This window comes from Scleropages formosus, chromosome 20, assembly GCF_900964775.1.
Source record: "Scleropages formosus chromosome 20, fSclFor1.1, whole genome shotgun sequence".
NCBI lineage: Eukaryota > Metazoa > Chordata > Actinopteri > Osteoglossiformes > Osteoglossidae > Scleropages > Scleropages formosus.
The window spans coordinates 13,972,324-13,997,248 of NC_041825.1; the positions used below are offsets into that span (position 1 = coordinate 13,972,324).

At 40.2% G+C, this 24,925-nt stretch overlaps 2 protein-coding genes across 6 annotated transcripts in view; one reads left to right on the top strand and one right to left on the bottom strand.

The window, feature by feature from the left end:
* LOC108940019 (myosin phosphatase Rho interacting protein) overlaps nt 1–12,580 on the bottom strand; it is a 51,142-nt gene extending 38,562 nt beyond the window's left edge. For both annotated transcript variants that reach the window (XM_018761771.2, XM_018761769.2), the window contains exons 1-3: nt 11,612–12,580; nt 3,277–3,354; nt 2,992–3,057 (exon numbers count right to left, since the gene is read on the bottom strand). In XM_018761771.2, the coding sequence (XP_018617287.1) occupies nt 2,992–3,057; nt 3,277–3,354; nt 11,612–11,734 (267 nt within the window). In that variant the 5' untranslated portion in view covers nt 11,735–12,580. The remainder of the gene's footprint in view (nt 1–2,991; nt 3,058–3,276; nt 3,355–11,611) is intronic.
* A 5,158-nt stretch (nt 12,581–17,738) lies between these two features.
* Nucleotides 17,739–24,096, top strand: dhrs7cb (dehydrogenase/reductase (SDR family) member 7Cb). 4 transcript variants are annotated; one of them, XM_018761693.2, is made up of 7 exons: nt 17,739–17,901; nt 19,811–19,967; nt 20,922–21,034; nt 22,080–22,290; nt 22,772–22,864; nt 23,162–23,320; nt 23,551–24,096. In XM_018761693.2, the coding sequence occupies exons 2-7, from the start codon at nt 19,814–19,816 to the stop codon at nt 23,757–23,759; spliced, it is 939 nt and encodes a 312-aa protein (XP_018617209.1). In that variant the 5' UTR covers nt 17,739–17,901; nt 19,811–19,813; the 3' UTR covers nt 23,760–24,096. The 4 variants fall into 4 exon arrangements, with proteins under 4 accessions (XP_018617209.1, XP_018617211.1, XP_018617208.1 ...); XM_018761695.2 differs by having other exon boundaries at nt 19,814–19,967; XM_018761692.2 differs by having other exon boundaries at nt 17,739–17,870.
* Nucleotides 24,097–24,925: the final 829 nt, after the last annotated feature.

The following is a 24,925-nucleotide window of genomic DNA, read 5'->3' on the forward strand; positions in this document are numbered from 1 at the left end:
AAATAGCTGTTTTCCTATGACAATATGTAAAAGCACAAGATTAACTGAGACTCAATTGAGGAAAGCTGAGCTGAACAACTGACCTGGATGAACTAATAAAATAACAATAGGGTAAGGAATGGTTAAACCGCATAACTGCTTGAGGGCACCTATTACAAAGACCTTCCATGAAAGGGCAGGTAGTAGGTGTACCAGCAGATACATGCTGTGCCTTCACATGTACAACCCAACATACTGAACCGTCCTGCTAAAGGCAGTTAATTCAAACATTTCAGAGCTGTAAAACAGCACTATTTACTACATGTTGCAGGGAAACAGACAGCACTAGTGCAGATCTTTCAGTATACAGAGGTCTGCATAATGTCCTTTTGACGCACAAGAATAAGGTCCACCATTTCTTTTAACCAAACACAAGTTCTGGTGTACTTCTCCTTTTATATGTCTTTGAACTATGGGGACCTTTCGTTTTACGTAACCCCATTGAGTTTCCAAAAAGGATCCTATGGCAGAAGGCCTGTGGAATGTAAATCTTAAGCATATTTTACATTGCCGTGTGGTTTTCAGGGCTAATGTTCTCAGAGTATAATACGTAGCCACAAACAGCCTTTCAGTAGTTCACCAAATATGGACATATTAGAGGAATGCAGAGCTAAGTCCAGACTCTTACTCTACATTCAAATCATCTCCACTGAGTGGTTAAAATATCCCCTTTCCGTTACTCGACTCCAGCAGCATCTCTGAAAACTTGCGTCGAGTTTCTCCACATACTTAACTGCAGCTAAGTGTTTTCATCTATTTATACAACAATTCTACTGTTTATGAAGCTTAGAACCAAATACAGCAAAATCCACCCAGGTGAAACTTATTTGTTCTTATTTCATAGAAAGAATCTGAGTTCATTCTATAATGGTAAAGACAATTCAAATCATGAAACTTGTACAAGTAGCTAGTCATTCCTGATCAAGGTCAAAGAAAAGGCAGATAAATGACCTCCACTGTGGATCATGAATACTCAACCCGCTAAGTCAACAATTCTGAATTTATTCAGAATTAAAATGAATCTCTATGACATGTAGAACAGAAAATTGATAGCTAACTGGCTGAAATAAGTGTAGATGAATGGAGTCAGATGGAGACCGAGTGAGCCAGTGAAAGACAAAATGCTGCGATGAGCAACTTTCGTGAAACAAGTTGTGCTCTCTGAATAGCTGGGCGTAACCAGGCTGCATCATCATACACCAGTGAGTTACATCAGTTAAAATCCTTCAGACAGTAACTGCCGGCCACCCTTCATCAAACTTTATCCTTTGTAAAAATGCACTTTATCTGCTGTGAAAAAAATTCAAAATATAAATGGGCTGATCTGAATAATGGGTGTCCCTACCAAATAGTCACAAACTGGGTCTAGTAACAGTGTTAATTAGAAAGTCATTTTAGAGCACCAAAAAAACAATTCTAGTACTGTAAAGAATTCAGTTACATTCTGTAACTGCTGTTTTATTATACCTTAAAAATCAACTTAAACATCTTTTACAAAATTTGCAAAACCAGAACAGTGAAAGAAAAATCCAGAAATATGTCGAAGAACAATTTTTCTCTAGGAATGCACACCTAACAAACATGTCACTAAAGTAATCTGCAAGTAGTTATTTTGGTTTGAAATTGAAAGAAAGAAAAAAAATTAGGAAGTTCTACCAGAAGAACATAAGTAAGGAAATGGAGATCGGGGCAAAACTGAGGAACAAGAAGTGCTTGTTTTAAACACAGTGCACAAAAGAGCAGAACAAAAAAACATGCATCTTCAAACTGAGAGATGGTCAACTGGTCACTGACTGATCTGAATCAAAGGCCAAAATCCTTTTCTGATCATTCCTATAAATGTTTCTGCTTGTAGTTAATTTTGTAAGCTCAGCAGTAAGGTCTCAGTCACTGTCTTCTTTAGACATGTTTTATTAGTCAAACATGTGCAAGCTCCTGTGTTTCAATGCACAAAGGGAGCCATTTCACTGACCTAATTTCCGTGCCCCCCCCATCTGCTTCATGAACACTCAGAGGAAAAGAGTACAAAGACAATGCAGCTGATAGAATTTTCATAACTGCTACAATGAAAGGAAAAATTTTTTTACTAAACTCAGTGGGTATTACTGGTCTACTTCTATTACTCATTTACATACAGGCCTCCATCACTTTGTCTGCAGTCTCTGAAAATACACAATGGAAGTAGGCACCATGCCATGTCTTATCAAGGTGGGAGCCTCTCTTTCTGTTATCATGAAACGGATTTAGTGATGCACTCTTGCATACAAACAGCTTAAACTTCTGGCAGGTGGGCCAGCTCATTTCAGCTGACCATCTTAAAATACTGCAAAAGGAATGAAACCAGGCTGGATCATTTTAGGGCTTTTCATTCTTGCCACTTTGACATGTCTGTTCTTCCTCCATCCTGGATGTACACTTATACCTTCACGATGTAGGGTGGGGCCCTTCAAACACGATTCTAGAAAGTCCACACTGTTGCCTTGTAGATAAGATGCCAGCAATATAGTCATTCTTCTAGAAGAATTCTTTTCAAACATTACTTCAGACACACGATTAAGGCGATTAAACCAGCACCATTGAATTTAGACTTGAAAACAACAGGAGTCGTGTCAGCACTTAAAGCCATACCAGGTGCATAAACAGTGAGAGGATGTCCTGAGAACTGTCCACACAGATAAGGAAAGCAGACAGGAGATTCCAGATCAAGGTTTTAAAAATGTGTCCATGCCAACAGTGGAGGCCCCCACTATGCTCATTGGGTGACCAGATTCATCACTACTACAGATGGACAGTACACACTGGCCAGTAAACACTTCCAATTTTGCCTCATCCTGCTATGAATAAAGCTTTTATGAGGGTACTTAAAAATGGAATGATAAAGACAACCATAAAAGGCACATTTAAGGCAAAAAAGTTAGACACTTATGAACCCCTTAAGTACAAACTACTTACTGATTCGTCCAGAGCAAACCGCAAACAGCCATGTTCATAGAGCACGAAGAATCTCCGCTGCCATTTCTGCAAAGAGTCAACGTTTCCTCATTCTTATCAAAGTTACAATAAAATGTTAAGCATAGAACTCAATTTACTGTTCTGCTAGAAAATGCAATGAATGAAGTGTTAAAAAATCTTAATTCCCAGTTATGAGATGTTTTAACTAAAAAGCTCAGTAATGATTTACATGTTAAGTGTATCACTAGGAGACTACCCACAATCCAATTCCAATTAGGCTCTCACCCTTGATCTCTGCACCGGATTGTCAAAATCTGTCCCCTCGGGGGCCAAACACAGCCAGCCTCCATAAATAGGTTTGGCCTGAAAAAGAAAAAGAGCAGTTTAGAGAATTATTACAACCAAGCAATATGGGTTAGAAACAAAAATGTTCTTGGAGACCAGATGCAGACTGAAAAGGGTTTTTTTTTTTTAAGCCAATCAATGTACAAACACAGAAGCACTCAAACAATGTCTTCCCAGCCCTGTCTTATGGAAACCAAATGTTGCTGACTGCTGTGATTAGAACAAACAACTTCTGGACAAGTCAGTTTTCTCAAGATCAAATATTAGCAAAAACAATCAACTTAACCAAAGTAGCTTGAAAACAACAGTGCAATTGAACACAGACATCAGAAGTATCCTTAAAAATGCTCATTTTTAAGCATTATTTCTATTACAATGTACAGACACTGAGCGACTGCACCGTGAAAGACTGCTTATACATAAAGGAGTGAAACGGGTCAAAAAATTGTCTTTCAGATGGAGTCCCACAGAACCAGTGGTGCCAGCAGGCAGTCTGCAGTGGCTGCCCCAAGCGCTCCAGTAAATTTCAGTGTTTGGCTAAACGGCAGTCTTAGCGTGCAGCTGTCAGATTCGCACTTTTCTACCCTTACTTGCAATAGTACATGCAAGCTGTCCTCCCTTAAGCATCTTTTCTGAAGAGCTGTCAAAAGTCCAGAATGATGAAGTACTTCTGCCAAGTTTCTATGAATCAATCAAAATATTGCATGTTCAGACTTGCAGACAAAGCATCAGAGAAGGCTGAAGACTCAAGGGACCTTTTCTGTAATTTTAGACAAAAAAAGTTTTGTGGCAAATGAAAGGCACATCTGGATTTTAATGAAAACTTTCATACGGCAGCATAGGATACTGTAGGTACTACCTTTCTAATATACACACACATTTTCAGAACCGCTTGTCCCATACGGGGTCATATATGCAAGGGACTTGGAACATTACATTTTCTTTCATATAACACTTGAAATTTAACAGAAGTACAACAGTAAGTTTATGGAAAGTGTGCAGTGGTGCTTTTATCACGTTTCTCCCAGCTGTGACAGTGTTGGTGGGGTGTTGAGCAGTGGTGGTGGGGGACAGCCACACCCCTATGCTCTTCCTTCACACATTGCAAGCCTGCTTCCTCTCCCCATGGCCCTCCCTGCAGGCACAGGAGGCTTAACTTCCAATTTCCTCCCAGGCCAGGGGCCTCAGGGCGCGGGCCGGTCCCAGCAGGCCTCTTATCCGGGCGTCTGGCTCACCCCTGGATGCACTCTGTCATACCCCCACGCCCCAGGCCCCCGCCCCCCAGTCCAAAAAGCAGAGCAGGAATTAAAGATGCCGGCACAAGCTCTGGGAAAAGTGGGTAAACTGCACTTCCTTTCACAAGCTCCTTCCTCACCCCTGACCCATCACACTCTGCCTCCATCTTCATCTCCGTGTCCCACGGCCACCACGAGGCAGGCAACCTGGCCTTAGAGAGGCAGCACAACTGATCTACAGAAAAATCTCACATTTTGCTGAAGAAAATATTGCTTAAATTTACCTCACGAGGCTGCTGAAACGGAGTTACATCACCACAGCTTCATCAACTAATTAAACTAATTTTTGAGCTGCAATGCATCAAAATCAAGTCTTCTCCAAACATGCTCTCTCACTGAGCCACACACAGGAAGAGAGTGACTGACAAACACTCCCTGGCGTTTCCTTAACATACGACATTCACTGGGGTGAAACCCGGACTAAATAAAATTGCAAGAAAGCCTGCCCTTTCATTTGATGACCAACTCAAACATCTGTTGCTTTTTATTCTTTTACAGGCAGGGCACTGTGCTTGGCAGTTGCGGAAATTAACAAAGTTTGAGAGTAACAAAGCAGTAAATCCTTGGTTTAATTAGTTAAAGGCAGCAATCAAGGCCTTGGTCTTTCATTATTCTGAATGCTTCCTGTCGAAGTAGCCTAGAACTTTCTGCAAGAAGAGGGTCTGTCTATGACCATCAAATCCAAAGAAGAATGACAAATGACACGCTGGAGTATTTCCACCACACAACTTTTACATTTATTTAAAGGATCATATTCTTTGTTTCATATCAATAGTTTGATCAAAAACAGCACTTGATTTATGAATAGGTGCACATAAACAAATAAATTAAAAACACAGTAAGAATCAAATTTTAGAAGACCTATGGTAGAAAGCATGCTGTGCAGCAAAGCATTTTCACTGTCCATTTCCTCAGTTAACACTGAAAGAATCATGTCTTCCTCCATGAAAGTTAGTATATCATGAGATCAGTAAAGCAGATGTTTAAAGTTCTCTTTATTGGTCAGAAAGGAATTAACTTTCAAGCACTGCATTAAGCCCCTAAATGCATAAAACACAGGTAGGAATGGTGAAGAGTCATGCTCTGCACTGAGGGACAAATTATGGCATATGGTATCCTCTGTTGATGCTTAACTTGCGGAACTTGGCCAGAACGTTTTGCAAGTTCTGCAACTCACAGCCAGATTACGCTGAGCCACTCTTGCACGCCTCTTCCCTGGACCAAAACCAGTGTGTCATTGACAGCTCTTGTTTTGTACCAGAACTACACCCACTGGCACAGACACTTTAAAGAGGTAACCTTCACAAACAAACCCTTACAGAGTCTTGACTTATCACTCAAGACAAGGAGATGAAAAAAAGCACTTTAAAGCTGTTGTTTGAAAATGTACGTGAATCATCCCCAAAGAGACCCGGATGCGCTGATTCCTTTCCAACTCTGTGGGCTGGACCACAAAGCCCCGAAGGCCACCATGCCGCTCTGGACGTCTACTCAGACGTCAAGCCAGAGGGAAGAACTGACCTTCATTCGGTCAACTCTGCAGAGATCTTTTGGAAATACTAGATGGTCCTTCTTGTTAGCTGTGAGCTATTGAAACTTTGCAAAATCCAGTCAAGCCCAGAAATATTACATACCATCTCAATATAGAAAAGATAAGAATGCATGAAATACACAAGTGCTTGATGCATTAAACTACCCGTAGAGAACAAAATGACACTGTGTGCTCCTTACGTTACAGTAGTTGCTACAGCACCAACAAGCCAACCCTTTTCCCAGAATGTCAAAACAGGAAGTAACTGAGAACTGTATGGGTGTCTGAGTATTAACACAGCCAGTGACAGAGCATGTGCACAGATAACAATTAAGTTTGCATACAGTTAACTTTTTATTCAAGTCTTTGCTCAAGTGATTATTTTGTTAAATGTCACAAAAGATAAAATTAGTTACGAAAAGTAAGAAATTACAACCAGGGCAGTTTAATTAGCAAATAACTGTTCACCAGTCAAATTCAGCACATTTTTATGATTAAAATACTGCATTTATAGAGGTTGCATAACACAAAGTAGAGTCCTCAGTAATGCATAACTGTTACTGTATCAGCGTAAACTATCTACCATTGTCCACAAAGTATTTGTGAAAGCCTTAAAAAGTTAAGGAATTGTCTTTTTCAAAGATTGAGACTTGTCATATCTGTTACATCAGACAAGTGTGAACTTAAATCATAGAAGAAAAAGACAAATTATTCCCTATTTACACACAAAGCTGAATTAATTTAAATGGATGAATAAGATTCACTGCTGCCTTTTCCACATAAACCTTCAAGAACACTCTATGCCTGCAATGGTTAGTTAGTTTATTCCATATATGCTCCTAAAACTAACCACATAAAAAAAGAGCAAGAAATACATGAAAACTGTAGATGAACAAGACATTTCAAATATGTTAAGAATCAGAAGTATTGGGAAAAAGAAGAGTTGCAAAAGGATTGTACACTCAGATCTGATCAACTTGATAAAGATGTACTGTACAGTTACGGTGTATAATGGAATTCACGTTACCACCTTCTCACTTTACTATATACACACATTCCTACACTCACACATTTTAAACTTAAAGGCCTGCACACTAAAGGATGAAATGTGATATGCAAAATCCAGTTTGCAGCACATAGCTGCAAATCTCCCAGAGTCATTATAGACAGGATATAGAAAGGGATGCTAAAAAACTAAAGCATATTTTAATGACTAAGTAGTTGTATCACTGTATTTTGTTCAGAATACTTTGACATGGTCCATTTTGAAAAACATCAGGATGAATCTGCGAACAATGGAGAATAGCGTGTAACTCCTCAAGATAACCAATAGGCAAGTAAATTCAGCAAAGACACACTGATCAAAATACTTACATGCTAACAACATTTGGGAGGGTTGTGAGTACTATAATTAAAATCTTGCTCTTAAAGTTCTGCCCTTGAGCAACTACAAAATTATTTTACAGGACAATTACAGGACAGGTGTGTCATTTCCTATACAATCACATGAAGCAAAGACTGACTGAGCCAGCTGTAAACTATACTGTGCATATAATATAGTACTGTACACAAATACAGATAAATGCATGGGTTTCAATTTAGCAGTTGTGTTTACAAATCCTAAACTGCAAACAAGCTTCATGATTCTATGAACATAGTATTTAATACCATTGGTTCACTTGTGTGAAAATGGAAAAGGCAATTTTTAACAAGTCCTAATAAATGAGATGAGACAAGTGATATTCTTAAGGCAAATTTTTCCATAAAACATATGATCACCACATTTTGATGAAACACAATGATACTTCACGGCAAGTATTTTAAGAGTTGCTTTTCTTGGATAGGCTGCTTATATCAGATTAGAGAATGTGGCAACAGCAGATGAATTCACGATTTGGTTATGTAAGGGTTAACCTGTGTTAATCACACACAGACCTCCACGCATATGCACAAGGCTGCTGATGTTGCTGTAACGCACATAAGCTGAGCACTGGCTCATTTCTCAGGGATCCTTCAGACAACCATCTGGATTAGGCGAATGGGATCAATTAGAAGGAACTACAATGGGCACAAGCGGTCTGAAAGGTTTCCTCTTGGTTTATTTAAAAAAAAAAAAAAAAACCCACACACCTCCCCCCATTCTGTTCATTGTAGCTGTTTGTTTATTTACCAAGTCTTAAGCAGACAGAGAAGGTACTCTTTCATCGTCTTTGTCCACACCAAATGACCACTGCCCTTGTTTTCGGTTAAGGAATTCAACAAATAATCATGTTGGATGTTTCAGAGCAAAAGAAGTTTTACATTGCAATTTTTAAGTTATTACTTCAGACTGCATGTACAGTTTTCCTAAAAACATTATTACAGATACATCAACTTACCCTTGTAGATGTAAATTCAAAAATGCACTTAAACTCCAAAAATCCAGAGTATTGGAGTACACAGGGCACACTATTGCAGCATGAAAACACTTGGACATAAGAGAATAAACATCAATTCAATAGCAATTAAGGTAACCAACAAGAATTATTGTGAATACATAAGTTTACTGCGGTAATGCCAATTAAGCATTTTCCTGTGTTCATGCTGTTGAATTTTATCTGTAATTCCATCGACATGAGCCTTTTTTAAGAACTGTGGGGCGAATGCATGTCTATTTTACATTATTAAAATAATTAAATGAATACAGTTATGGCTAAATGAGTTCAGACTCTGACCATAAAAAATGCTGAATATGCCACATCTGCAGGTTTAAAACTTTGCCTTAAAAAAAAAAAAAAAAAAAAAAAAAAGAAACCCATGGCTGTTCAGTCAAAGTATAGACAGCACTATAAATAAAGCATCCAACAACAGACTGGATTTTAGGTTTCCACATTTTTAGATAATTTGCTTCTCTTACCAAGCAAACACGATATGTTCTGCTTTCATCTTTGCTTGTTTATTACCTTAGCCGTTTTAAACATTGAAACTCAAGTTTATCCAATGGCATCTCAGGCCTCTCCACAATACATGTGTTAGTCATTATCCTGGAAGTTCAAAAGAATTAATGGAAAAACCACAAATCAAATGAACAGTAATGAACTTGGATATTTAAGTCATACTTGTCTTTTGAAATGCAGCATGCAGACAACTGGCCAAAAGTCCTCATTACTCCTTTACAGAAATTACTACAACTTTTTTAGTTAAGGAAGGGGGGGAACACATTTTTAACCAAGACAGAATTTCAATTCAATTAAAAAAAAAAAAAAAAAAAAAAAAAAAAAAAAAAATCACATAGATTCTAAAAAGTATAAAATGCCACTGTTTGATAGACTGTCTTGTGGGCAAACAAGAAATTCTTTTAAATTTAAATGAGTAGTCAAAAAAAGCTTTTAAACTCAGTAGTCGAAATAAAGTAAATACTGTCATGTTTCACACAATTAAAAAAAACAATAGGGCTAATATGCTTCTGACTAATTCTGATGCTTTAATCGAATAATTTTGTCTGCAATCTGACCTCAATATCACCACACAACGGTTAACAGATTTTTATATTTAAATAACAAAGGCCTATTACATTTATATAATTGCCTTGCAACACATTACAGGGTAAACATGGTAATTATTCAAACAAATTTAAGTTGAACAAAAGCACAGTCTAAAATAAAGAGGCAGGCTCTTTTCACTGATCCATTTCACAGATTTGGCTTCAACTCAAGAATCTGAAAGTCTACTACAGACGCACCAATAAGATCTCAATCCTACAACCAAACTCACAATCCATCACCCTAATTTAATGCTCCACATAATTACATTTCATATAATGACAAATGACTAAAGAAGCATCTTATGAATATATTTTTATGGAGCAGACTTTTGTTGTTTGAGAAGTGCACTTGGTTATGTAAATACACAAAGGATTGTGTAATGCATAGTGGGTGATTACTGCATACCTACAAATACACCTCCATGTGGGTCGCAATGGCTGCAAAGCAAGTTCCTGTTTGGCATAAACACACGGATGTGGAAAGTTTTATTTGCAGGCTGTTTGCAGTGTATGCTTAGAAATATGCAATGGAAATAAAGCACCGTATAATATAAAGTAAGCCTTTACAATGACTAAACACAATACCAGGACCAGCAGGTACTTCAATAGTTAGAGCCGTAACCTGGCAATTGAAAATCCAGGGTTCAAATCATTGGCAAATCAGCAAATTATCTAAAAATGTGGAAACCTAAAATCCAGTCTGTTGCTGGATGGTTTGTTATTTGTAAAGTCATTCTCTGTATTGCTTCAGTAACAATTCCCCATTTGTAATTTTACAATGTGTAATTGTAAGAAAATTAAGAAAAACTATCCAAACTGCAGAATGAAAAATATACAGCAGTAGCAAACAGTAAGGAAGCAACTGCAATTTTTAACAGAAGGTGCTTTCTCATGCATTTTTGAGGTACTGGCAACAGTAATGTGTGCATTTTAAGCACAGAAAGTAAGGCAATATAACTAGCTAAATATTCAGCGAATGTGACAAGATGATGTGCATGTCTGTCACTACACTACGTGTAAGTCAAAAACCTCAAACTGTCAAACATTAAACAGAGAAAGTGTGAGTAAATGGATTCATTTTTAAATTCATCTGTTCTGCTTTTTTTGAAAAAGCTTTCCCTTAAGATCATACATCGGCAGCTTGTCATCCTCCTCCACCATGACTAACTACTGCACTGGGAATGGACAGAATGGCGAGAGACTCGAACGTCGAAGTGCAGAAACCACGTTCCTCAATCTATAAAGTATGCAGCGGATACAACTCAAATCTCTCAACATCTGATCTGAATGCTGAAAAGCTGGAAAAGGGGACTTAGACTTGTCTAAAAAAAAAAAAAAGATAAACTCCCACAACAACAAGCCTGGAACATCAGGGGTCTTTACTTTACACACATGCTTGGCATCCCCAATTCAACTGTAATCTTAGTTACAATCCCCAGTTGTAACTAAGTACATTGACATTTATTAATTTATCTAACTCTAAAGCAACGTATATTTTACAATTATTTACTCGATTTATATAACGTAACTAACTGGAGCAATTTAGCCACTAGGGTAACTACCTTGCCTGCTCAAGCCAGGTAGTACAGCCGGAGGTGGGAATCGAACCTGCGACCTTTGGGTCCAGAGGCAGGACTGACAGTGACAGATGATGATGAGCACAAGCACTCATTAAAAGACAGCAACTGACATTTCTATATTTTCTCATTTCACAGACGCTTTTTCTACGAGAATTCTGAAATGGGGACAGAGAGAGGGTCGAATCCCACTCCGCTGTAGTACCACGCACGAAAATAAGGCAGGTAGCCTGAGGAGACAGTAAAGGAGGCAGCGGACGGGACCCGAGCAGACATGAGTGTCCGTGGACCTGCGCTGCCGATCACGACACGAACACGAGAGTGACGACACAGCGCCGTGTCGCGGTACCTGGTTGAGGTCCTGGTCGCTGAGGAGGTGCAGCTCCCGGGGCTTGAAGCAGTTCTGACATTTACTTTTGTTGAAGATGTTCGCCTGGAATTTCCTACACGGGTTCTCCTTCGCACTAGACATTTTTTTTTCTTTCAATTAATTTCTGTTTTTTTCTTATTCTCTCCCAAGTTTTTCACAAGTTTAAATATGTACTTAAGAAAACTAATAACTGACTCGACCGGCGTCGTCGTCGGGATTCGCTAGACTACACTACTCAATTTTCCCCTCTTCTTTTTTCGTTCATATATTAATTGTAGTCATTCCAGTGAGGAGCAGGGAGCCTCTCGAAGCCCTGCATGGTCCGGATGTCGCGTTTCCACCGGCTGCTCGAGGGTGTCGGCCTGTCGGGAATGTTGTTGTCCGTGTTCCAGCGGACCTGGCCGCCTCTCCTCAGTCCATTATGGCCTGCGGCCGGTTTAGTCGGCTAACTACTCGCTACTAGCACTCAGCTACTTCATAAAAAGAACACAAGAAGAATAATTTCCTCCGGCTTCAAATTTTCCGGCGCGAACCTCAGCGTTCCGACGGCCGCCGAGGAGAACCGGGTCCCATCCGCGTGTGGCGGGGCCAAGATAGTCTATACGCGGAGCTCCGAGCCCGGCGATGTTCTAGTGGATTTCTGCTCAAGTCTGTCCCAGTTCGGAAGGCTCACCAATGAATCCCCACCCCTGCCTAAGCACACGGCTAGCTTAGCTACTTCGAAGAGCTCTCCAGCAGCCTAGCTACCTACGCCAGGGTAGCGGCTTTTTTTTTTCTGCGCTGCAATTTTAAAGTCGTATGGGTTACTGTTCGTCCCCGTGGGAACGAGCCAAAAATGGAGCGCTCCTCCCGAAAGATTTGTTGAAGTGTGTGTGTTTTAGCTTGTTTTGTTTCCGTTACTATGTCCCACCGCCTGCTGCCTTCTCCTTTTTTTTTTTTTTTTTTTTCGAGCTACAGATCTTCTCCCAATGGAGGGAGGGTGAGAGCGGATTTGCTGCGGGAATTCCAAGGAATCTCGCGAGAGTGTGTCCGGACGCCATGTTGGGGACGCGGGGCAAGACGGGGGGAGTGGGGGGGTCGGAGTAATTTCATAATAAAGCTGGAGTTAATTTCTAAGACCGCATGACTCCCACGTCGCAAATACCTGTCAGAGCTCCTTAAATGAAATATCCAGGAGACAAGGGTAGTTTTGTGCTGGCTTGAAAAGACTGGACGGACGGGAAAAATGACTAATGAAGGGAGAAATCTGTAATAAGGGCCTTCATCAAAGTGTTTCGTGTAAAAAAACAAAAGCATGACATGCTGACAAATTTGCATCAACAGCAAACTCAGAGGACTACCTTCATTTAGCTTTTAATGTTTTAACCAATTCTGTTTGTAGTGGATTTCATGTTTTGAAATATATTACATTGTGTTTAAGTGGGGGTGTGGTGGTGGCGCAGCAGGTTTGGCCGGGTCCTGCTCTCTGGTGGGTCTGTGGTTCGAGTCCTGCTTGGGGTGCCGTGTGACAGACTGGTGTCCCATCCTGGGTGTGTCCCCCCCGCCTTGGGCCCTGTGTTGCCGGGTTAGGCTCCGGTTTGCCGTGACCCTGCTTGGGACAATTGGTTTCAGCCAGTGTGTGTGACTTTTTCATAGTTGTTTTTTTCAGTTTTCTCCAGTAATATAAAAGTGAAAAGGTGCCGCTTGATCATAGCCCTACTCATGTGGGTCAGTGCTTCCCAGACTTGCAAAGACCTCTAGCTGTTCCATATATTTGTTCAATCTTCCAACAAGCATGAGCCACTGACTGTTGAGGGCTCGCTGATTAACCGATTAGCTGAATAAGGTGTGCTGCTGCTGCTGTGAAGCAGAGAATGACTGGGCTTGGATCGCCAAAGGAACGTATGTGAGATACCTAGGCTATCAGCTCGTAATACAACTGCCAGCTTTTACCAGTAGATGAAGGTTGTCTAACCTAGAAGTAATACAGGGTGTCAACACACCAGTCATGACTAATGTTGAAAACTGAAAAATGAAAAGAAGCGAAACATAAAGCAAATAAAGTTTCAATGTTATGTAATACGGGGGTGCAGTGGCGCAGTGGGTTGGACCACAGTCCTGCTCTCCGGTGGGTCTGGGGTTCAAGTCCTGCTTGGGGTGCCTTGCGATGGACTGATGTCTCGTCCTGGGTGTGTCCCCTCCCCCTCTGGCCTTACGCCCTGTGTTACTGGGTAGGCTCCGGTTCCCTGCGACCCCATATGGGACAAGCAGTTCAGAAAATGTGTGTGTGTGTGTTATGTAATACCTGCAAATACCCTCTAACCTACACTTATTAATGTTAACTGTTTTTTTGATTGAATATGTAATAGTTTCACTTTTAGACATTTTGTTTAACTCTTTGATTTCACAAATGTATATGAACTGAAAGTCTGAAGATGCATTTGTAATATGGACATTCTGAAATCTACAAGTACATTCAACACAAAATTCTTTAACCACAAAGCAACATTTCTGATTTTATAGTTAAAATTATTGTTTAGAGAGAATAATTTGAGGACTCACTAAGGTAAGAGCAAGTCAACTTTATTTTTAAGTGGCTCACAAACGCAAAAAGATGTATTATTTGTTACACCACAATATATGATGGGTTTAGCCTGTAGCAACCTCATAAAAAATTTACTTCTAAAACAAACAGCTCCCAAACCAAAAACAACAGCCAGCTCTTACCTTTACTTCTGTTGCATAAAACAAATATATCTTCAGATCCAAGAAGCATGAATCTGAATTTTTATCCCAGCACAAAACTGTGATCCTGTGCACTGTACTGAGCGAGAAAGACAAAGGGAGGGAACCCAAATATCTTAAAATATGAGCTACAATTATTGCATGCATTATTGGTAGACACCAAACTAATCATAGTTATTGTAAAGTACTAAAATGCCAGAAGGCTAATAATCAGAGTTGTAATGAGAATGCCTTTTATAAAGCAACAGTACAACAAAAAAATGATACTCAGGCTTTTCCAACTTTCTACCATATTTAAAAATCTATTCTATAGATGGGCTTTCATTAAACACAATCACATACGAATGTGCTTACAGGTACAAAACAGCACCATTTAAAGGCATTTAGTGGATAAAAGTTACACTGTCGATAAATATAATTCAGTTCCAAGCTATAAATTCATTGTGCTTTTTAGCTCTAGGAGAGAGATCTGATTGTGTTTTAGTGGCAGAGGTACAGCATACATCAGCATATGGTTAAAGAAAATAGAAGTCAAGTGACGGTGGGGGCGCAACAAGCACCAAAGGTGGGAAACTGTATAGCAACCCAGCCTTGGAAATCAGTTATAACAGACCAGATGGGACCTTGATGAGAAATTAGATTGGAAACACGGTTGTAGAGAAGTGTCTACATATAGTATTCATTGCTGCTAACAGTTTGAGAAGGTGATCTGGTTGTTAATGATGACACCTGAGTTTTTGGCACTTCTGGAGGGATAGGACAGCTGGTCCCTCAACAGAGGACGCCTGACACCAGTCTAGGCACATGATCACCAGGAGTGATTCAGCCGAAGGCAATGGTGGGACATCCAGGTGGAGACCTCTTTGAGAAATTTACTCACTCAAATGAGTCAGATGGAATCCAAGCAAGTGTGTATTTTCAATAAAGCACCGATAGCAAAATCCATTTGTGTTGGTTACAGTCTGATGATCCACTATGGAGTGAGAACTGCAGAGAAGTTCACATTTTGAGCCCTGATGAACCACTGTTGAGATCTGAGACATTGAGGCAGCCTCATCACCATGTATAAATATTTATGGATGTAGGAATAAATCCAGCCTATATTTTGTACACTGGGGGTCAACAGTAAAATTATATAAGGCATTTATAAAAAAGCTAATTAACATACGTAAAACTTCTCAAAGTCACACACCTGTAAGAGCCAAGAATAAGCAGATGGCACATTTAATTTTATATTTAGTTTTTATTATGTAAATGCGACTGAGAAGACAGGTTTGTTTGGTCTTGTCTATTGTCTTCGTCAAGGCTCTGACAGTATATAAAACCATTTACTCACACCTGGAATTACCTCAGCTGCAACCAGGTGGTTTCTGTTCCTAATGCAAGAAGAGAAAATGTGTCATCAAGGGGGGGGAATGATTTTATGTAAAGTACTCCAATAATTTGTGACCATTAGCTTGATTGGACAATCTCTCAGGCATATTGTATACATTTTTATAAAACTCCTGAACAATTTTATTATTATTATTATTATTATTATTATAAGACCTACATTTTGGGAAATATCAAAGAGTGAGCTCTCTTTAACCTTGACGGTGCAACATCTGTACTTGTAGCCCTTAGCTGATTGCACCCTGCTGAGCTTTGATCAGCACTCAAATAATGGGCTCAGGCCCTGAGGACGTCAAGTCCCACAATTTTCCTTTTTTCATTTTCCTCCTTGAAAAACAGTGAATCAAGCAAAACTTGGACAATCGATAACTCAGGGGTAACCGACGATATGGCCAAGTGAGATTTACGGCATTTCCATGCAGTGAAAGGTTGTGAGCCAAGAAACAACACCCTTGCAATCTTTTCTGTTTACTTTTTCCATGGTAAGGGAAGCTTTAATTGATACAGCTGTATTTCTTTAGGTCACCAGAACAGAACTGACAGCTTCAACCATTTCTGTCTAACATTACCTTCTTTGTACACAGCTGAAGACAATTTTGCATGATTATTATTTTTATCAATACACAACTAACAATCTTATATAACTTTAATTTGCCTGCAGTATTATTGTTTTTCTCAGGGTTTGCTATGGTTGCCTGTTTCATGCTTTAAAATAATGCAATGAAAGAAAAAACACAGGGTAATTTTTAAAAACGTCTGCTAAAGTAATTGGTATTTTATCGAGATTCCGGTATAGAACTACAAAAATAACATCCATAAACCATGTAGTATTCAAGGTCTATATCCTCAGGTATGAGCTCAGAGCTTCAAATGAAGTTACTGATTTTTATAACAATACATCTGTGCCCCAGAATCTCACCGTTTTCTAAAAGGTTATTTCCAGTAGATTAGTGCATCTGAATAAATTTCAAAGCATTTATCTGTCTTGGATTTAATATGAAACAATTTGGATTTAGATTTTTGAAAGCAATTATTTTGCAAGATTAAATAAATGAAAATTAAAATGAAAGTGAATGACATTAAATAAGGCAACTTTGGTAATTTTACTGAAACAGTCATTTGAAAAATATAAAAAGAAAGGAAGAAAATTTCACTCTCAATCTCTTTAAAATTTCAATGCTGATGATACAAGATTGCTGTTTTTCTTCAGAGTGCTGCTGTTGTACTACTAACGTGCAGCAATGCCAAAAGAACACACACACACACACACACACTTTCTGAACCGCTTGTCCCTCAAAAGAACACATAAGTACGTAATCATAACTCTCGCATTCGTAATCTCTGTGCGTACTTTTTCCTTCTCTACTTTCTGCCTAGTCTATTTTGTAAATACAGCGATAATCTCAACAAATGAGGTGTTCTTGCTGCAGTATTTATCATTTAGGTGACATAGGCGTAAGACTGAAAAACAGATTGTTTGGAAATGCCTTTCAGACCATTGAGGTACACATGGTGTACCAACCCCTTCTTTTCGATGCATGAACACTTTGACTTACGTAGTTAACACTGCAGCATGTTTGCTGCTACTTTGTGGATGTATTGCTTTTCCCTAGATTACATTTAAACTGAACAACAGAGTCTCAAGATTGCAATCGATGAACTCTGAAGGACCATGTTAGGGTTATGTCTGATTGAAAGATTTGTTCTCCGTTGCATGATTGTTGGCGCTTACAGCAGAAGCATGGAGTTTGCGATTCCGCTAAAGGGAGTTCCTTTGTTACCTCGCTTTTGTTTCTTACAGAATGTGTGACATCGGACTTTGTTCGGTACACAGTGACCTATTCTGAGTGCGCCTTGAGAAACATGACACCCCCTTTTCCCTGGTTTCGGTGGCTGCAAAGTGTCATGCTATAGATACTACACACACAGCACAGATGGGAAATGACAGACTCAGCTGCAAGCTATTAAAAGGACTCAGACCCCAGCAAGTCGTCCCAGAGGCTGCCCAGAGGGTGTCTGTGAACGAAGAGAGAAGGAGAAGCTTCTGGGTCAATTTGCCGGTCGAACCTGGAAAAGAACCACCTTCCCCAGCTAAGGCTGCTCTCCCTACACACTCCACAAGGTACACGATCCAAAAATAACCCGGATTACAGGTGTGTCGTTGTGTCAGCTCTCTGATAAATCCGCCGAGGGGAGGGGGACGCACAGTGTTGTGACAACCTTGTGTTGTGGAGCACTTCTGGGCACTCTTGGGCTTTTATTTAGTCTCAGTTTATTTTTTCGGCTTCTCTGTGACGGCTCTGGGGTTCTTTTATTCATGAGATCTGGGTAGGAGGTGTGAATAGAGCCATTATTTATCATCTTTTTTTGTTACAGCAGCATGTTAGCAGTGAAAACGTTTTTTGACATCTATGCCTAGGCCAGCATATATTTAGAATCCGTCCTCAGACACTGTACATGCCATGGAATGACAGCTGTGCCACAAAGAAGACCAATTCCAGTATAGTAGCATTACAGCAGTATTTTAATATCTCCTAACGAATACTCAGTTCTCTCACTGTGTTCTTTGTACCAACATTAGAATTATTATCTCCAGATTATTATAAAGGGGGGTTGTGGTGGTGCGGTGGCGCAGTGGGTTGGACCGGGTCCTGCTCTCCCGTGGGTCTGGGGTTTGAGTCCTGCTTGGGGTGCCTTGCGGCGGACTGGCGTCCCGTCCTGGGTGTGTCCCCTCCCCCTCCAGCCTTGCGCCCTGAGTTGCCGAGTTAGACTCCGGCTCCCTGCAACCTCATATGGGGCAAGCGGTTCAGGTAGTGTGTGATTATTATAAAGGCAATGTGCTTGTGTTTATAAGATTACATTGGGTTGTTGTTTAAGAATACACTGATGGGCATACATTTTACAGGAGGTACTGAAAATTTGCCATGGGGGTACAATGTGTGTAATGATACAAATATTATTTGTACTCCTCCTTTTTCTGGTTATTTTTAAATATAAACTTGAGAAAAGTGAATGTACACTGTGTGGTGCTCCTTTTGTGCCTCACCCGTGTGATTGAATCTGGGTTCAAATCTGGCTCAATCTATGTGATGCATGCATCTTCTGCTCGAGTTTCGTGGGCTTCTTCCCACAGGCCAGACGAGTGGGGGAGTTAAAATTGTTCTTTCTGTCCCAATATGTGTGCTTTTGACATACGATGGACTGGTCCCATCCAGAGTGTATGCTGTCTCACACCCTACTGTTATACAGCAGGATAAAAACCACTGTGAAATGACAGAGGAAGAGTGGTTAATGAAAACAGAATAGGAAAGAATTTGTTTTTTTCTTTACAGTGCCCAAACTACATACATTTCTTAACCACGCATTTCCTACTATGCAAGCCAATTTTTTGGAAATACTGTGGCACACAGCACTCTGGGTTTGGATGGGGTGAAAAAGGATGCATAGGCAACATTCATTTCAAACATTTTATTAGAACACTAGTCTACAGGGAAATAATGCTCTTGATTCAAAGATCCCTTTTCCTCAAGAGCCTATACTTCAAACCTGCTTTCCCAACCTGCATAGCAACCCCGGGCTTTTTCCTCCCCCTTGCAAACGCGATCAACGCTTTATTTTGTCTGTAAGTCCCCCCAGTGGTTGCACACTTTAGTCACATTTTCCCCTAATGCAACTTTTTTACATTAAACAGGTTTCCCCCTCAAACTCATGGTAACGCAGACTGTTACATTATGTTCTGCTCTTACTTTGCCTGGTCCAGGCTTGTCTTGCTGTCTTCTTCACCAAAGGATGATGGGTAAATGGCAAAAGTACTTACAGGAGTGTCTGGGATATGGTTTTTCTGTTTTGGCAAAGCTGACACTCCACACCTGGGTAGTCCTGCAGTGTCACCGTGGCAGAACCATCCTAGGGAGACTGAGTGCTGATCAGGCTATTGGTCTTGGAAAAGTGTGTTTGTAACATCTGTCATACTTGATGAGCTGCGACAGAATGATAGTATTAAACAAAAATGACCTTTCCTCCGACTAACAGATATGGTATTCTATTGTGTTTGTCTTCCAGAAGATGGGGATCATGTCTGTCTTGGCCCTGCCTATTCTAGTGGTGCTCGTGGCAGGAATCTATTATGTGTACAATGAGGTGCTCAGGTTCATGTCCAAGTCAGTGGTGCGAAACAAGGTGGTGGTGATAACAGATGCCACATCAGGAGTGGGAAGCGGTAAGGCCGTTACTGATGAGCTACACAGACTTAACCTGCACTCTTAGTGTGTCAGTAAGACCAAATTGCAATATGTCATAAAAATAAATAACAAATACAGTATAATGGCACAGTAAAAACTAAACATGGATTGTTTCCAATTTAGAATAAATTTATGGCATTTTAATTTTGCTCGCAATTATTAAAATACCTTTTGGACATTCTAGTATTTGGCAATATTGTTGATATTACGTGGGGGGTAACTAATCACTTTTTCAGACATTATTAGGAATGTGAGGTTAGAGTGTACATTTTCACATTTTTACAGTATGTATTGAGAATAGATTATACAAAAACCCACACAGAGTATTTAGCCTATCACATGACTAAATCACATGATGATACTGCCTGTTTGCTTACATTTCTAGCTTGGGATAGCCGTATTTGTACGAAAGCAAGACTGACTTCATGCATTGGGTTTTGAAAAGTGCAGAAAAAAGCAAGGTCTCTCAGCGATAAAAAGAGAGACTGTAGCAAAGGGTAACATTTGCAGACTGTCAAATGCTGCAGAGGTAATTCACCTTCAGTAAACAGAGCTCCCCGAACACACACACACAAATTCAGACAGCTCTGCCCATAGGCTCATAGCCTTGGCAATCATCACACATACCTGTGTGGACCCCTGCCAGATTCTCTGACCGTGATCTCTATCGCAGATCTCTTCTCCATGTTATCAGCATTTTTCAAAACCACAATGTGCATAACTGCACAAATGAAAAACAAACCACCACCCACTCTGAAAGTGGAAAGGGGAGTTACTTTCCATCATTAGGTCAGGTGGGCAATGTCCCCCATGCAGTGGCGTTCCAGCTCATGGGAGTTCAGTGGATTGTTTTATGTGACAGGATAAATATTGGCCCATTGGTTTCTTTTTCTCCCTCATGGCCCTTCCTTTCTTCCTGTCTCTTTGCACAGAATGTGCCAGGCTATTTCACAAGAGAGGAGCCCGGCTGATCCTGTGTGGGAAAAGCTGGGATAAACTGGAATCCCTCTCTGATGCTCTGAGCAGTGCATCAGACCCCAGTGTGGTGCGCTTGGCCTTGTATCGGTGTGCTCTAAAAGTCTCTGCAACTTATTTGAAACTGGTCCACTGGTCCACACTCTTACATTTGTTTAGCTTCTTTCATGGTAGAGCCTTGCTCTGCTATCCTGTCTCACATTAAACATACATGCATCCACCTCATCTCACCATCCTGTACACTCAGTTTGAATAGCTATTACCCGTAACACAGCACTAAATCTTAACTCTTAATTTCTGAAGAAGGTAAATGAAGTGTAAGATTATTAGTCACAACCATTCTTATTAAATATTTCTAATTCTACATAGTGTTATTTGGACAAATGATTATACGGAGTATAAAGTTAGTATTTATTGCATACATTATTTCGTTTAGCTGACACTTTTCTCCAAAGTGATGTACAATGTTAAGCTGCTTACATTGATTTGCCCATTTTTATGGCTGGGCAATTTTTTTCACTGGCACAGTTCAGAGTAAGAACCTTGCTCAAGAGCACTTCAGCAGTAGGTGGGATTTAAATCCTTAGGATTCAAATGCAGGAGTACTAAACATTAAGCTACCTTCCAGCTCTCAATGAAAAGGCATTCACTCATAAATTTTGCAAATAAAAGAGTTTTAACTGGTCAAATGTCATCATGGGTCTTTTGAGGTAACGCTTCAATGTAACACAGGCAAAGAAATAATTGGTCCTTGCTACCATATAATTCATTTTCTAGTGCTATAGGAGAAATTGTCATACAGCTATAAATTGAGGATTATTTTTAAGCGTTAAAATAATCCTCAATTTATAGCTGTATGACAATTTTGCCTATAGCACTAGAAAATTAATTATATGGTAGCAAGGACCAATTATTTCTTTGCCTGTGTTACATTGCCTTCTCCATTCATCTGTTAAAATTCTTTAGCAGCCTTTTCAGTTTAAATTATGTAAAATACAAGTACTAATATATGGTCAGTTAGATGCCATTATCAAACTGGAGATCATTTGATGGATGCTCCGGTAATTGTTATTCTCAGGGTTTGTTCACCCATTGTGTCTGTTCCTTCCCAAAAGACCTTCACGCCCAAGCTGGTGGTGCTGGACTTCAGTGACATGGACAGCACACCCAGTGTGGTCACGGAGATCGTGGAATGCTTCGGTTGCGTAGATGTGCTCATCTGCAACAGCAGCATGAAAGTCAAAGCACCTGCTCAGACAATTTCTCTGGAAATGGACAAGACAGTCATGGACACCAACTACTTTGGCCCTGTCACTCTAGCCAAGGGTAACATCCCATTTTGCCATGTGGAATTCTGGGCTATTCTGAGATGTTGTTGTTTAACTCACCATCTGCACAAATATGAGGCAAAATTTTCGAAATGGCCCACACATCCAGGCAGAGAAACCTTTTTTGGGGTGCTTTCGAGGACTAAGGAAACAAAAAACAAAATCGAGTTTTAAAGACATCATCCCTACATAGGTGTGTCTCTACATAGAAGCAAAAATGACGAATAATGTCAGTCATCCAAATGATACCAGGTGACTCACTCTTGTCATTATGGTTCCTATTCTTCTGAACGATTGAGAAAGATAATTATTGTGTATCCAGCTGTGTAAAGGGGTAAAAATGCAAACTCAACAACAAGCAATAAAATTAATCCAAGGCAAGGGTGTGATTCATGGTAAGACTCATAACAAGAATTATGACTATGACACTGTAAACCCATAAATCCTCAAGCTTTTACCTGCATACATTTTTGTTGCAGGTGTTCTGCCTTCCATGATGTCTCGGAGGAGTGGCCACCTGCTTCTGGTCAACAGTGTCCAGGGGAAACTGTCTGTGCCCTTCCGCACTGCCTGTGCGTTCATTTTTCTGAGCTCCTTAAGCTGCACTGATTTGTGTTTTTTTTTTTACCAGAAAAAAACAAACATAAAACCAACATTCGCTGCTGTTGAAATACCTGCTTGACATTCACATAGACTACAGGTTAAATCACAACAGATAAGAGCAGAATAAGATGGTAGTGTTGCCAGGATGCCAGCTGGCCAGTCCATCTTTCTTGTTTATGAGTGATGCAGAAACACACAGTGGCCAGTTTTACAGTAGTGCTGCAGGGAATGAGTCCCGTTCTGTGCTGTTTTTTTTCCCCTCTGAGATGCCGCCTCCAAGCATGCTGTCCAAGCCTTCTTTGACTGCCTGCGTGCTGAAGTGGAGGAGTACGGCATCTCAGTCAGCACCATCAGCCACACTTTCATCAACGCCGCCTCCCAGGAGGTCACCCCTTCCTCCACATCCGACAAAACCCTCTGGACATGTGAGTCCCACAACTGAAACTGAATCACCAAATGAAGTTCCTCATTACATCTCACATATTATTCTGGGATTTTGGGATGTATCACTGTCACGCTGTTTCATATTTACTGTAGTTCATGTATCACATTCCTCACAAACCACAGAAAATTGCAGAGTACAGTTTATACCCCCTGTTGCCGTGCTGTTTTGCCTGGGTAGTGCAGCTTTCCTTTATTCTCCTGTGTGTCTCAGTCCTCTCCAGGTACTTGTCCCACGGAGTCCCCCCAGTGGACTTGGCTGAGGAGATCCTGAGCACAGTGAGCAGGAAGAAAAGGGAGGTGCTCATGGCACACCCCATCCCATGGGTTGCCCTCTACATCCACTCCTTCTTCCCCAGCCTCTTCTTTGCTGTTGTTGCTGCCGGGGTGAAGGATTCACCCATGGCTGAGCAAGTGCAGTAGATTGAAATCACATGAACAGCTGTTCTGAAGCCACAGTGTTCGGGAGATTTATAATTCAACATCTGTGACTGCCCGCGAGGCACAGTTCAGACTATATCAGGCAGAAAAATGGCTGGAAGAGTGTGGTAGTCTTCACTGATCTAAATGGTGGTACAGTTCAGCAGACTTTCAAACAATGATAATTTTTTTAAAAAAAAACTTCTCTTGTAAGTACTTGTAATGACAGAAGGACAGAATTTTCAAAATTTTGTGGAAGTAAATTTTGCTCTGACATATATGTAAAAGAATTTCCTTTGGCAAATTATAGTATAAGATATACTAAATATAAATAAATATATAGTAGTGGATAAATTATAATATTGTACGTGTTTTTAATCAGTAAAAATAGCACAATTTTATCTTTCACATTTATTCATTTAACTGACACGTTTCTCCAAAGTGACTGACAACTTTAAGCTACTTTACAGTTATTTACACAGCTGGGCAATTTTGCTGGAGCAGTTTAGGGTAAGTACCTTGCTCAAGGGTACTACAGCCAGAAGTGAGATTCAAACCTGTGACTTTTGGGGCCAAAGGCAACAGTTCTAAGCACTACACTACCCGCTCTCCCCGCATGTATGCTGCTTTGAAACAAACGAGACAAGATGTCTATTCATAACTCGATTTTTTTTTTTTGCAAATCCAAAGTCACTTTCACCTCTTTTTATCAATTCTCAGTCAATAAAAGATGACATTCATTATTTTTTAGATAGGCACTCTAAAAACCTATGACAAACATATAAAAAACTCTGTACAACACTTTTTATTTTCATTAACTTCAGTCAAAACTAGCATTGATTTAATTTTGCTGAATATAAATAACAGATGTAATTTCTATACCTCCTTATTAGTCCCAGTAGTTAACCGATTCACCACACAAGTGTACCCAGTGCTCATCAGCTTTTGGATATCAACGTTATTTTCTACACTTTATTCTCTACAATTCATTGTCTATTATCTATCTAAGGAACTCAAGGAGTATCAGTGTAATTTTGTTGTATTGCACGCTGGTCCGCTGCAGGGCACCCCAACCAGGGCCTGGGCCCCAAACCCGCCACACATGGGGCTCCGGCCAAACCCGCTGCGCCACTGCACTCCCCCATGACAATAAAGTCTTCAGTTCAATT

Excerpts from the sequence above, each read along its gene's own strand:
- dhrs7cb (XM_018761693.2), top strand. The coding sequence starts at position 19,814 with ATGGGGATCATGTCTGTCTTGGCCCTGCCTATTCTAGTGGTGCTCGTG. Across the intron at positions 22,291-22,771 it reads CCCTGTCACTCTAGCCAAGG|GTGTTCTGCCTTCCATGATG; the intron begins GTAACATCCCAT and ends TTTTTGTTGCAG. Across the intron at positions 23,321-23,550 it reads CGACAAAACCCTCTGGACAT|TCCTCTCCAGGTACTTGTCC; the intron begins GTGAGTCCCACA and ends TGTGTGTCTCAG.